Genomic DNA, 14,234 nt, shown 5'->3' with positions numbered 1-14,234 from the left:
CGCTTATTTGTTTAACTTTCGGTTGCCATTAAGACTAAAGGATGCAGAATCATTATCCTGTTTTGGTGATTGTTACTGGTGTTTTTAATCAGACTAGGCAACTTGTTCGGTCGAGCAAGTAAAATTCTCTTTCAATTGGCCTTTTAAAAAATCCACTTGTCTCTGATATTAAGCAGACAAGCGTTGATGTCAGGCCCAGCAAAGTGTTTTTATTTGTGTTTAGAATGCTTCACTAGGCTAGGTCCAATCTTTACGACTTCTCCGTTGTATTGCGTTACTGGAGAGGTATGTTAGTTCTTCCTCGCTTTGTTGTCCATTTAATTAATAATTAATGATATGCATTGCAGTGAGGTGCCCTCCCTGAAAAAATGAAATGCCCGTCCGTGAATTTGGGTCTGGCGCCGGGTCTGGCAGTTATGCATCAAAAGGTTTTCACATTGACGTAACATTGAACTCACTCGCGCTTGACGCCTCTACCGCGGCTGGTCTGAACGCAGCATTAGGCCTTCTCCGCTTTACACTTTACGCAATAGCCAACCCATCCCCCATTAGCGGGTAGAGATTGTCGTCAATACACCTGGGTTTGCATCAGGAGCTCTCTTAGCATTAATAAGAAAAATAGAAATGTCCCTTTAGACTAGGGATGCACCGGTTGACGGGCCATAAATCGGAACCAGACGTTTTTGTATTTTTTTGGCCGATTTTTCCAGAAGTACACCCGCGTGCACAGACTACATTTTTAATCATTCACAAACATGTCTTTTCGGTTAAAAAGCTGTGCAAGTTGAAATGTCTGCAAAGGACAAGTTAATTGCGGCGAAACAAAAGTACTCAAGTCTCACGCATTCACTGTGAGATACATGCATTTCAGTCAGTTTACACTAGAGGTCTTCACGGGTCCACTTAGATCCGAAAACCCGAGGTCCGACCCGAGACCCGATCGGGTTCGGGTCTAAAAGTTTCACATGTGCCTCGGACACGGGTCGGGTACAATAATAGCGGCATCGGGTCTCGGGTAATTTAAAAATGAATGTATTTTTTCTTAACGGACCCGAGAAGACCCGAACTCTCTCGCCTGTGTGCAACAATGTCCTTTTCAAACCTCTCATCTGTTTGCCATGAGCGCTTGCGACATTGTGTGGTTGTCGGAAGGTTCATTTTGGTTGAGACATACATGTCAGTCAATTATAAATGTACATTTTAGCGGTTACGTTGGTGTCGTCGTCAGATAACAAAGTAAAACGAATGGAGCAGCTCGCCAAATTGGTTGCAAGGCCACCGGAGTTTCTTTCTGTCTGACTGCTGCGTGTGGGTCTGCAGAATACACACACGTCAGTGCTGTTTACATTCGGTTCCAGTCGGGTTAAAAAAAAAATTCACTAGTTCGGGACGGACTCGGGTCTAATTTTCTCGGGTTTGTCTCGGGTCGGGTCTTTCTTTAAAAATTTTTTATTTATGCACGTCGGGTTCGGGTATGAAGTGATTCGGGTCATTTCGGGTCGGGTACATTTCTTTGGACCCGAGAAGACCTCTAGTTTACACACTCACACATTGTCTTTCTAAGAGACTGATAACTTTTCCTGCTATATACAATTAATGGATGAGGCGCAGGGAAGTTCTCTGTCGAGTTCATAGCTGTCTCAAGGTTTTCTCACGCTTCTCTGATGTCATTCAGAGAGCAAGACCTTCAACCCTCACTCAACCATCCACGTCATGGTCTCATTTAACCACTTATGTTTGTATTGAATGTAGGCTACATTAGGCATTGATAGTTACTGCTATCAATTTTAGATGGTTACAGTTATTGATGGCCAAAACCAAGTTTAGCCTGTTAAATACCAAATAAACATCTTGTTTATGTATACTTTCTAGTTTGATAAGAAAAAAATCGGAAATCGTATCGGAATCTGCCAATTTGCTTGTAAAAAAAAAATTGGTATAAAAATCAGCCATGAAAAATCAAGATCGTGCATCCCTACTTTAGACAAAAATTATATTACCGCTTGATGGCAGGCGTAAGACCATCATGAAAAAGTGCCTCTCACTCATTATAGCTGGTTTTAGTCATGTGACGTTGGCTCTGAAGGAAAACGCATTGTGGATTAGCTAGACAGGTAGGCTAGTGCTTTATGTCCCTCTCTGCGACCTATAGTTTTTCAAAATGGCGGCACGACATGGAAACCTCCATGAACTTACCTATGTATATACTCATGTTTATGACTTACCTTCGTCCTGTGTATATACAAATAAGAAATTCTTTGCTTACGAGGAGAAGTCAGATCATTGGCAGAGTTAATTTTACACCAATAAGGACACATTTATGAATGAAGAAATTTATTTTAGCTAATAAAACAATTAAAATATGACACAATGTCCCTTTAACTACTATTTTTGGGTAAAAGAACATTTTCTCCATATTAATGACGGGAACACAACATGAGGTTTAACTCTAGTAGAGCATTGCATGGAGATCACAGTCATTCAATTCACTGAAGGTTGCTTTGGATAAAACTCTTTACCTGATGTTTCAATCTAATTCTACTGAATCTATTATAGATGCAGAAAGTTATCATCTCATGGATTTTAGTTTATTTTCCCCTCATGTTTCTCAATGTTTTTATTATTAATGGTTGAGGAATAATCATAAAGATTGAAAAATAGACACCAACCTATTTGTTCCTCAGTATCTTCATCCTTTATTCTGCATGGTTGTGGATCTGTCATCTTCGCAAGCTCCTCTTTCACCAGCATCAACATTATATCATGAAGATTTCAGTTGTCACACATGGAGTGATTTCTCTGTGTGTTTGACTCCAGCATTTATTGGTGGATTGTTGTAGGAGGAGCTTCACTGAAGGTCTCAATCACTTTCACTCTATGGGTGTGAATTAGAAAATGAAAGAAGAGGCATTAAAAAATGTAATGTCAGTAAAACATTCACCATCTGTTTCAGACTTTTTAATGTTTCACTTCAAATGTTTCCTTAAGCATTAATTACAAAATCTGAATCTATGTTTGGTGTAGACCTGGGCGATTTTCCTTTTTTAATGAATTTGAATAAACATTTTCATTTTATTTAAATAGCGCGATCAAGGTTTTGAATAAAATTTAATAATCGCATGTCAAAGTGAAATGATTCAGACATCATCTGATTATTGCAGCAGGGTTTTCCTGCATTGAAAATGAATCAGGACCCACCCAGATTACAAAAACATTATTTTATTTATTTTATTTGATCTGTAGATGCTGTGGGAGAAGTAGAGAGCACCACTGTCCATCTCCCTCCCACTTTTAAGCTCTCTGTTGCTCAGTTTTATTCTTCAAAAGCAACAGATAAAAATACAGATGACTGAAAACATGACCTAAACCTCACATAATACTTGTACCTGAATTATAGCTCCATGTGAAACATTTCTGTGCTGGCGGCACAAAGTGTGCTCAGCCTGAATGAAATGACCAGAGAAAACAATAGAGAAAAATATTTAAATTACTGACAGAATCATTGACAAAAATCGTATAAAATTTCAAATAGGTTTGCTAAGGAGTGGAAAATTTCTAGTAAATTTTAAGAAATTCTCCATGGGAACTTAATCTGGGGAATTTTTTTATATTCTCTAAGTTAGAAACTTTACAGGAATTTAGGGGGATTTTTTTTGGAAATTTGGGTAAATGTACAAAAACTGTACCATATACAAACATAAATAAACATATTTTTTGGTTATAAGCAGACATGCATGCAGGGTAATACAAATGTTAAAAATAACGTCTTGATTTATTTAAAAGTCACGTTCTTTCTGTGTTTTTGAAGCTTTGATTGTGTTTACAGTGCACAATATAACATGTGTTCAAAAACACGGTATTTTTCAAACAACTTCTCTCTATCCCGCTATTTTCAGTGTCCTAAAGACGGGCTGATGTCTTCCTTGTTCTATGAAGTCCCTCCTTCAGCAATACGTATCGAGTTCTGATTGTTCAGGTTATTTAGTGTGTTGTGATTCGATAGCAGCTTAGCTTGCAGTTAGCTTAGCTGGCGACTGACATTCCTGTGGGCGGAGTTTAGTCAAAAAACAGACATCATTAAAGCAGGAAGTTGAGGGCTATAGTCCAAACCGGCCGTTCGCTGTAGGCTTTGAAAAATATATCGCCTGGCAGTGAACTTTGAGCTTTATCATTTTACAGGTATTGTTTATGCTATTATAGCAACATTACACACTAACTAGGGTTTAAAAAATGGGATCAGAAAGAACGTGACCTTTAATTGTAAGTAGAACTTTAATTGATTCTGTAGTGGCACTGTATTAGTGGGAAGCAATAAAATTGTGACACCGACACGTCAATCATCCTTGCAGTTTGCTGTTTATTCTTCATCCATTTGAAGATTGTTTCAATATTGTACAGAATAACAGTGAAGTAGCATCTGAATGAATATACAATTACACAATGATTATAAGATTATGTGGTAAACCAAAAAAAGATGTGCTCCTGCCCTTAGCCCATGTTTCCAAAGCTACACAGGTATTTTAACCCTACATAATTAATGACGCCTTTATTCTCCCCCGGTCACATGACATACTCTTAACATGGCTCCTACAGACAGATTCTTTCATTAAGAAACACAAACGCATAATAAACATCATTATTATGAAATTGCATTAAATCTTGATGTTTTAAACAAAATTATGCTGCAAGATTTTTATTTATCCAAGTTTTAATCACAGTCTTGTTACCTAAAACAATTCTGAGACATGTTAGCAACTCCTAATAACTGATAGCTGGGATTGAAAACATTTTTACACAGCAGGGTTAGTTGTCACACAGTTTTACAATTAAGCCTCAGGTATACAATAATAATAAAATGAAAATAATGTAAATACTATTCAATAATAATAACAACAACAACTTTTAAAGGGACACTTCATCCATTTGCATTAAGCTTTGTATAGTTAGAACCCCAGTCATTTTTTTGAATGGTCGTGCATCATTTCCTCTGTTGCCGCTGAGACAGGAGAAATACAGATTTCAGTGTTGCACTTCCTTCTTTCAATGATGTAAAAAGCATAATTTTGCATCATTGAAAGAAGGAAGTGCTATATTTTTGTTGAGGGAGTGAGACTACAAACAGCCCTTTTCTCGGTCAAATAGGCACCAAATTCTATATGCATGTTAATTTCACCTACAAATATGACACACTTTCAATAAAGATGAATGTTTCTACGGGTGAAATGCTCCTTTAATACAATATCAGAGGAAATAACTCCTCTAAAAAATCTATCTACAGTGAGGAAAATAAGTATTTGAACACCCTGCTATAAGTTCTTCCACTTAGAAATCATGGAGGGGTCTGAAATTGTCATCGTAGGTGCTAGGGATGGGCACGGATATTCGAATATTCGATCGGCAATAATAATTCGAATTTAAAAAATGCTATTCGAATGTTTGTTTGTTTTTAATGTGCCACTAAAGGGTTACGACTTATTTAATGCTTTTTCACTTCATCTATAATGTCTTTTACTTACTTAAATGTAAGATATACATGAACATTAATTCGTATGTCTGATTGTTTGGCAATGCAGATTGCAGACGAATTTAAAGGAACAGTATGTAGGATTGTGGCCAAAACTGGTATTGCAATCTCAAAACTTGTGGCTAAAACTGGTACTGCAATCACACGACTGGTGGCCAATAGACAAAATGACAACATAAACATCAGTTGAGGGCTGCAACTCCACTTTTTAAATGACAATATCCTGGCCAGACCACTGTTGTCAGTGATTTAAGTATTTGAAATGAAAATTATTTCTTAATATCTAGTGACATATCAGCGCCATTTTATGATTAATTGATATAAATTTCTTACATACTGTTCCTTTAAGTTTTTCCTTTTATCTCCGGGTTTGTCCGTATTTGGCCACTGGCTCAGTGAGGGCTCACGTGTTATTAAACGTGTTTCTCCACCGCCCGCATCATGAGAGATTTGTAAGCTTTCTGTTATAAAGTCTACTTTATTTTGTTAATAACGAGACAGACACGGAGAACGAAATGAAATGGAGAACATTTATTATATGCGGTGCTCTTTCGAAAATGAACCGGATAACTGCACATGGCAGTTTAAAAGCAAAGCTCTGTCTTTGTGAAATGTTGTTAAATTAAGCTAATGTTAGTAACTTTGCACAGTCAACAATAATGTATCGAGCCAGCTTACGTTGTAAAAGAATGTTAAATACAGACATTCAATCTTGTTCAATCCGTCTGTTGTTTTTATCGGATAACCATCATCACGAGGAAGAGTTTTCTCCGCAGCACCGGCATTATTGTATCTAGTCAGAAGAACGGGCTTTCACCGAAGCAGGTAGAATAAATAGGGTTTTCTTTATTCACAAATACATGTCAAACTAAACTGAGAAGATATTTATATGGCGATTAAGCAGTCGGTTATGTAGATGTGTTTTTTCGTTTGCTCAGGGCTCTTATTTGGTGTTTTGAGTCCGTTTAAATGATGATAGCCTACTTTGTCAAGTCCTCAAACGTTAAACTTCGCAAGTCCTCAAACTTCGCTTAGATTTGGGGTTAGTGTATAATATTTGGTATAATATAATGTATATAAGATCAAACAGTAATGAATTCATACTAACGACCGAAACGACTTGAAACTAAGGATTTGACTCAGACTTCGCTCCGCATGGGGTTTTAACGGCTTTTTTTCTGTAGGATATTTTTTAAGAAGAATTTAAAAAATATATATTTTTTACAATGTTTTCAACTTAAAAATACATACATATATAAACATACAGAATTTAAAGTCGCAATGAAATTGAAATGAAAAACTATATATATTTTTTTAATATTGTGGTATTTTTAACAAATGACTTATCTGTGAGCTTCATTATTTTTAAAAAATTCGTGTGTGCTCATAATCTTTTATCAAAAATGCAAATCTCCTCCCCTCCTCAATACGATCTCTCTTCACTTCCGGTCATAAGTATGGCAGGTGGGCGGGGTCTGGGAGAAGATCGCAGCGATTAGCAATTAGCAACACAACCCAACTTCAAACGATCCAATCAGATCTCGATGGACAAATTCAAATCCAGCCCTGCCTTATTTCATCTCAAAAGCCGTTTCATTCGGATATACGTCACCACGGGGAAAATAAGGCGATCGATACTTCCGTTTCATGGCGACTTTAAGTTTAGCTTGTTGTGGATATTTCCTAATTATAAGCCTTCTGTGAAATTATGACAAAATGAAAAATACAAGAGACACATGTCTTAATTAACATAATTTAAATAAATGAATATGCGTTCTTTATGAGCTTAAATATTCGAATAGTAAATTACTGGAAAATGCCCATCCCTAGTAGGTGCATGTCCACTGTGAGAGACATAATCTAAAAAAAAATAAAAAAAAATTACAATGTATATATATTTTTTTATTTGTATGATACAGCTGCAAATAAGTATTTGAACACCTGTCTGTCAGCTAGAATTCTGCCCCTCAAAGACCAGGGCCCAGTTCCCCGATAACGCTCACTCTTAGCGCGCTAAGTAGACTCGAAAGGTATATCTTACCAAAGTTGTTTGTTCCTAAGTGTGTTCCCCGAAGTGTCTCTTAGGAAGCTTCTTAACACGCTGCCTCTAAGTTCGACGTAACAATGGCGCTGTCCCAAGTAAAGGTGCTGAATTATTTGCGATCGATCACTCAGGGATCGATTTCCACTTCACGCGAAGGTGCATTATGGCGTTAAGAAAGACAACACGCTCTATACAAATTATTCCAGTAACATTTATTTTAACATAGTTTAAGTTATCCGTAAAATATAGGCTATTAATTAAATTATCAAATTGTCAGTAATATGGGTAGATGAACTTCGCTTATCATCCACCATCCTTATCCCGTTGTGCCACTTGTGCCGCTTCTTGACATGGGTTAAACGACTTTAAAAAATTATAAAACACACTTTGATACTAATGGTAAGGTACTTAACAATCAGAATTACTTGGCAAGCAGCTGTAGTACTTCTGTTTAATGCGGTATTGCTATTAATGTTTTCAATAAAAAACAACCTATCTACAATAAACAGAGAGAGTTAGATAGAGAATATGGTCTGAGAAGATCCAGCAGCTCCATAATGAGTTCCCTTAGGAGGCGAATTTTTTATTTATTTAGCCATGTCAGGCAAATTGTCAAAAGGTTTTAAGTGTTGTCGAATAAAAAAATTGCCATGGACTAAACGGTTACGGGGTTACCGATGTTGTGTGGAAGTCTGTTCCCCCTATGTTTCCATTTAGTGTTTTTATAGCGTTTTTATCACATTATATCTTTATTCTTTATATACATTGAAAGTTTTATTGGCTACTGAGATGTGTGTGTGTGTGTGTGTGTGTGTGTGTGTGTGTGTGTGTGTGTGTGTGTGTGTGTGTGTGTGTGTGTGTTTGTTTATGTAATGTATCTTGATTGTTCTTGATTGTAAGTCAATTATTTTTACAGTATGAATCATATTATATGTATAATATATATTTATTATGTATGGAAACATAACAGTTTTAAAACAAAAAGTAGAGAGAAAAAAAGGAAAAACAGATTAAAAGACATAAAACTGTCAAATATGAAATATTTAATAAATTGTATAATAGAATACATGATATTATGGCTTTTTAGCATAACCAATTCTCGACACAACACCGGCGCCGTCTTATTGATTAGTTCTGATACAAAATAAAGTCAACTGCATAAATAGCCCTGTATCCACTGCAAACATATTTTATTATAAGTCTTAAAATGTCCATAACATAAAATCATTGTCAGCATACCATAGTTTGACTTGTACTGCACTGCGCTGATTTCTAAAGACTGCGGCGATAGCGTTTTGCGCACAAACAACGCTAAGAGATAGCTTACGAATGGTCCAGACCAACCTTACGAAAGTGTGACTTACAGAAGATATACTTAGCCTACGAAAGTTTTTGGAATCGTGTCATAGAGTTAAGAGAGAGGTTAAGGAATAGGTTAAGAACTACTTAGCGATAAGAGCATTTTGGGGAACCGGGCCCTGTTAGTCTGCCTTTAAAATGTCCACCTCCACTCCATTTATTATCCTAGATTAGATGCACCTGTTTGAGGTTGTTAGCTGCATAAAGACACCTGTCCACCCCATACAATCAGTAAGAATCCAACTACTAACATGGCCAAGACCAAAGAGCTGTCCAAAGACACTAGTGACAAAATTGTACACCTCTACGGCTACGGGGAAATTGCCAAGCACCTTGGTGAAAAAAGGTCCACTGTTGGAGCCATTATTCAAAAATGGAAAAAGCTAAACATGACTGTCAATCTCCCTCGGACTGGGGCTCCATACAAGATCTCACCTTGTGGGGTCTCAATGATCCTAAGAAAGGTGAGAAATCAGCCCAGAACTACACAGAGGAGCTGGTCTATGACCTGAAATGAGCTGGGACCACAGTTTCCAAAGTAACTGTTGGTAATACACTAAGACCTCATTGTAAGTAGAGGTTTGAAATCATGCATGGCATGGAAGGTTCCCCTGCTTAAATCAGCACATGTCCAGGCCCGTCTTAAGTTTGCCAATGACCATTTGGATGATCCAGAGGAGTCATGGGACAAAGTCGTGTGGTCAGATGAGACCAAAATAGAACTTTTTGGTCATAATTCCACTAAACATGTTTGGAAGAACAGGAATGATGAGTACTATCCCAAGATAGTACATGGGTAGTAGCATCATGCTTTGGGGGTGTTTTTTTTGCACATGGGACAGGGCGACTGCACTGTATTAAGGAGAGGATGACCGGGGCAATGTATTGCAAGATTTTGGGGAACAACCTCCTTCCCTCAGTTAGAGCATTGAAGATGGGTCGAGGCCGGGTCTTTCAACATGAGAATGACCGAAGCACACAGCCAGAATAACAAAGGAGTGGCTCTGTAAGAAGCATATCAAAGTTCTGGCATGGCCTAGCCAGTCTCCAGACCTAAACCCAATAAGAATCTTTGGAAGGAGCTCAAGTTTTTCTCAGTAACAGGCCAGAAACTTGACTGATTTAGAGAAGATCTGTGTGGAGGAGTGGGCCAAAATCCCTCCTGCAGTGTGTGCAAACCTAGTGAAAAAATACAGGAAACGTTTGACCTCTGTCATTCCAAAGAAAGGCTACTGTACCAAATATTAACATTGACTTTCTCAGTTGTTCAAATACTTTTTTGCAGCTGTATCATACAAATAAATAGTTAAAAAAATCATACATTGTGATTTCTGGATTTTTTTTAGATTATGTCTCTCACAGTGGACATGGACCTACGATGACAATTTCAGACCCATCCATGATTTCTAAGTGGGAGAACTTGCAAAATAGCAGGGTGTTCAAATACTTATTTTCCTCACTATATATCAAAAAGGGAATATTTCATGTTTGACCATCAGACACTGAAGGGCAGAGCAGCTGCACTGAGCTAGCGGCATCTTTTTAGAAGTAGGGCTGTCGCGGTGAAGGAATTTCCCTTGCGGTGATTTTGCGTGGCTCATCAGCGCGGTATGCGGTTTTACCGCCTTCATTTACTAAAATAAAATATTTTTTAAATCCAGAACAATGAGGTCAACTAATAGATGAAGGGTAGGCTACAGGTATTCCCCCTTATGAAAAAAAAGATTAACACAAGCTATACTACAGCTAAATATATTTTTGAGAAAACTAAAATAAATTGAAGAACATCATTTAGGCTTGTTAAGCGCAAATTAACAGAGCATCGGCAAATACAGAACACAGCAGTGTCTTAAAGAAATTAAAATTGGACAGTATTTGTGCACCTGTAAATGTACAAAACGAATGCAATACAGAAGGCAATGCATAATAATTTAGGGCATTTTAATAATACATTAGTAGATAAATTAACGTTTATATATAAAGTATGAAAACGAATGTATCATTATTTTGGCTAAATTAAGCTGGAGAGGTCATATTTAGTCACAAAGATTTGTCATCATTTCAGAACAAGCTTAAATGCTATCTATAATAACTTACATTATATCCTGTGTCTTCCTTTGTCAAAAATATGTAGAATTATATGAGAGTAAAAAAGCAAAAAGCAGAAACGTTTAGCTCACGCGGAGCGAAGGAAAAGCCGTTAATAAAGCAGACTCTCCGTGTATAGAGGATGTGATGAAACAGTCGAGTCAGCAGATGATCATCGGTGTTTATAATGTTTCACGCAGATACTGTTGATGAAAAACTTGGATATTTAAATGTGAAAGTCAAGTGTGCAGTTAGTCAGTTCAGAAAAGCAACCGCGGCGTTATATTGGCTCCATCCACAGAGCGGACGCTGCAGATGCACAAAGAAAAAACCTATAAGGTCTTTTTTATGAGGTTTTAATGCTGGTAAGCATCCAGTTATATTTTGGCGTCATTTGGGTTGATCAGTTATATTAACTCTTTCCCCGCCATTGACGAGATATCTCGTCAATCTGCAATACCGCTATTATCCACCTCTTCCGCAACTTATAAAAACCGGAAGTATTGCCCTAGGGCAAACAGCTGTAAGTCCGTGTATGTTTTAAAGATCGCTCTGCATCTGATCTCTATCAAAAGTCCTTCACAAAAATGGAATTATCTCAGCTTTTTGCTCAAAATTTGCTGTTTTTGACGAAACCTACACATATTTGAGAGGTGATAAAAACAGAACACATGAAGGTAGGATGAAACAGATTTTTTTGTTTGAAAGCAGAGGGTCTGTTCTTTTATTTTATATATTATATGTTTATATATTTAAAAAGGAGCATTTTCTGGAAGGCATTAAACTTTTGTGAAAATCATGAAAAATGCTGGTGGTGAAAGAGTTAAAGTACTTTTAATCTTTAAAACTGGATCTAGAGGGAGACGACGCCACAGTTATTCTGTCATCTCAGTTTTACTTTTTCACACATTCACTATGATTTAACGAAATATGAAGTATTACATTTTTAATTGAAATTTACGAAAAACAAATTGGCCTACTCTCTTAACTCTTGACAATCTATTTGGCTTTTAATATACATGTCAGCATGACGTGAAAAACAAGGCGGCATATAGTTTCATGAATTTAACGTGAAAGGCGCGGTTGTTGCGGTTGCTTTTTTTCCATGCGGTTGGGCTTGTCAGTAGCGCCGTCATGCGGTAACCGCGACAGCCCTATTTAGAAGGACTTGACAAATTAAGGCTGCCCTCGGTGGTGTACACGGCGCTGACCGCCTGCTGATCACCTTGATCTCAAATATCAAAAATCTTTAATATAGGCACTATCTTTACTAACTGACCACAGATTTGTAGTTTATTCATCTATATTCTTGACTAAACAGCTACATTTTATGACACAGAAAGAGTAATATTTCAAATATTTTGCAGGTTTTAAGCTTCATTGCCGCTGATGCAAAATGCATTCTGGGAAACTTGGCTGTCATAAGTCCACACAAGTCACCTCCTGATGCATTCTCAATAAAATAAGCTGATCAAGAACACATCTGGGGATGTTATTTGAACTTGGCACGATGCAAAGTTGGAATTGGAGCAGTACTTGGGTCGTGACTGATGACGTTTTACAAGTCTACAAGAACACAAGTACAGACATTTTGGGCATTTGCGCGCATGTAGACTTTTAGTAAGGATCCTACGCACAGTTTTATTAATAAGACCTCAGCTGATTTCTAAGCTTTGTTGTCATATCCACACTGTTGACACATGAATGGTTTCTATCGAGTGTGGATTCTCATGTGTGTGTTAAGGGTACCCTTTACTGTAAAACTCTTTCCACAGTGTTGACAAGTGAATGGTTTCTCTCCAGTGTGAATTCTCACATGTGCATTAAGGTGAGCTTTCATTGTAAAACCCCTTTCACAGTGTTGACAAGTGAACGGTTTTCCTTCAGGGTGAACTTTCATGTGTGTCTTAAGATTTCTTTCACTTATATAACTTTTTTCACACTGACAGCATATGTAAGGTTTCTCTCCAGTGTGTCTTCTCATGTGAGCCTCAAGTCCACGTTTATCTATGAAACTCTTTTCACACTGAGAACATGCGTGAGGTTTCTTTTCACTGTGAGTTATCATGTGTTTCTTAAGGTGATGCTCCATACTGAAACACTTTCCACACTGAAGACACGTGTGAAGTTTCTCTCCTTTGTGAATTTTCTTGTGTGTTATCAGGTTACTTTTGCTTCTGAAACATTTTTCACATTCATGGCATCTGTAAGGTTTCTCTCCAGTGTGAATTCTTGCATGTATTTTAAGGTAACTTTTAGCAAAGAAACTCTTTCCACATTGATGACAAGTGTAAGGTTTCTCTCCAGTGTGAGACCTCATGTGTACCTTAAGTTCAGCTGCAGTAATAAAACTCTTTCCACACTCTTGGCACACAAATAGTTTCTCTCCAGTGTGAATCCTCGCGTGTACCTTAAGGTTACTTACAAAAGAGAAACACTTTCCACATCGTTGACAAGTGTAAGGTTTCTCTCCAGTGTGAATCCTCAAATGTTTCTTAAGGTTACCTGCAGTTGTAAAACTCTTTTCACAGTGATGGCACACGTGTCGTTTCTCTCCAGTGTGAATCATCATGTGTGCTTTAAGGTTATCTTTTGTTCTAAAACTCTTTCCACATTGTTGACATGTTAAAGGTTTCTCCTCACTGCGAGTCCTCTTGTGATCTGCAGGGCGTTCATCTTCTCTGAAACTATTTTCACACTTTATGTCTTCTGTCTTCAAAGTTACTTTCTGTGAAACATTATGGTTTATTTTTACAATCTGATGTTTCTCATCCACTTCAGCTTGACTCTCCTCTTTCACTTCCATCATATCTAAAATGAAGACAGTAAATAGTTTATATTGATAAACCAGAGTGACAAAATACATTTGAGATGTCATGTATCCGTGTTATTTTTAATGTGAAGTACTTTATGCAGTGTTTCCGCTACCATTATATAAGGGGGGCACCCCGCCCTCCTAACGGCTCGACCCGCCCCCCTTGAAGGTCAAGTAAATTTTATTTGATTTTCTTTATAGCGCCAGAGAACAATTTGTTATTTTATTAAACAATATAGCCCCCAAGTGATATGTTATTTATCTTATTTCCACGATGGCATGTCTTTTCTGTCTGTGTTTGCGCGTTTACAATTATCCAATTGAGTGCGCACAATTATATTTTACTGTTCGGGTTAATTTACTCCGCACGCTCTCTCTCGTGTTGTGTGCAGCGCGCGCCTCTC

General features: G+C 37.4%; 1 protein-coding gene across 1 annotated transcript; it reads right to left on the bottom strand.

The window, feature by feature from the left end:
- Positions 1-3,411: 3,411 nt before the first annotated feature.
- Positions 3,412-13,821, bottom strand: LOC135768464 (uncharacterized). The gene has a single exon (XM_065277687.2). It carries the CDS (start codon positions 13,819-13,821, stop codon positions 12,727-12,729), a length of 1,095 nt encoding a protein of 364 aa, XP_065133759.1. The 3' UTR covers positions 3,412-12,726.
- Between the last annotated feature and the right edge of the window lie 413 nt (positions 13,822-14,234).

This window comes from Paramisgurnus dabryanus, chromosome 3, assembly GCF_030506205.2.
Source record: "Paramisgurnus dabryanus chromosome 3, PD_genome_1.1, whole genome shotgun sequence".
Classification (NCBI taxonomy): domain Eukaryota; kingdom Metazoa; phylum Chordata; class Actinopteri; order Cypriniformes; family Cobitidae; genus Paramisgurnus; species Paramisgurnus dabryanus.
The sequence above is the reverse complement of the archived record's forward strand: the minus strand, read 5'-3'. Positions and strand labels throughout refer to the sequence as shown.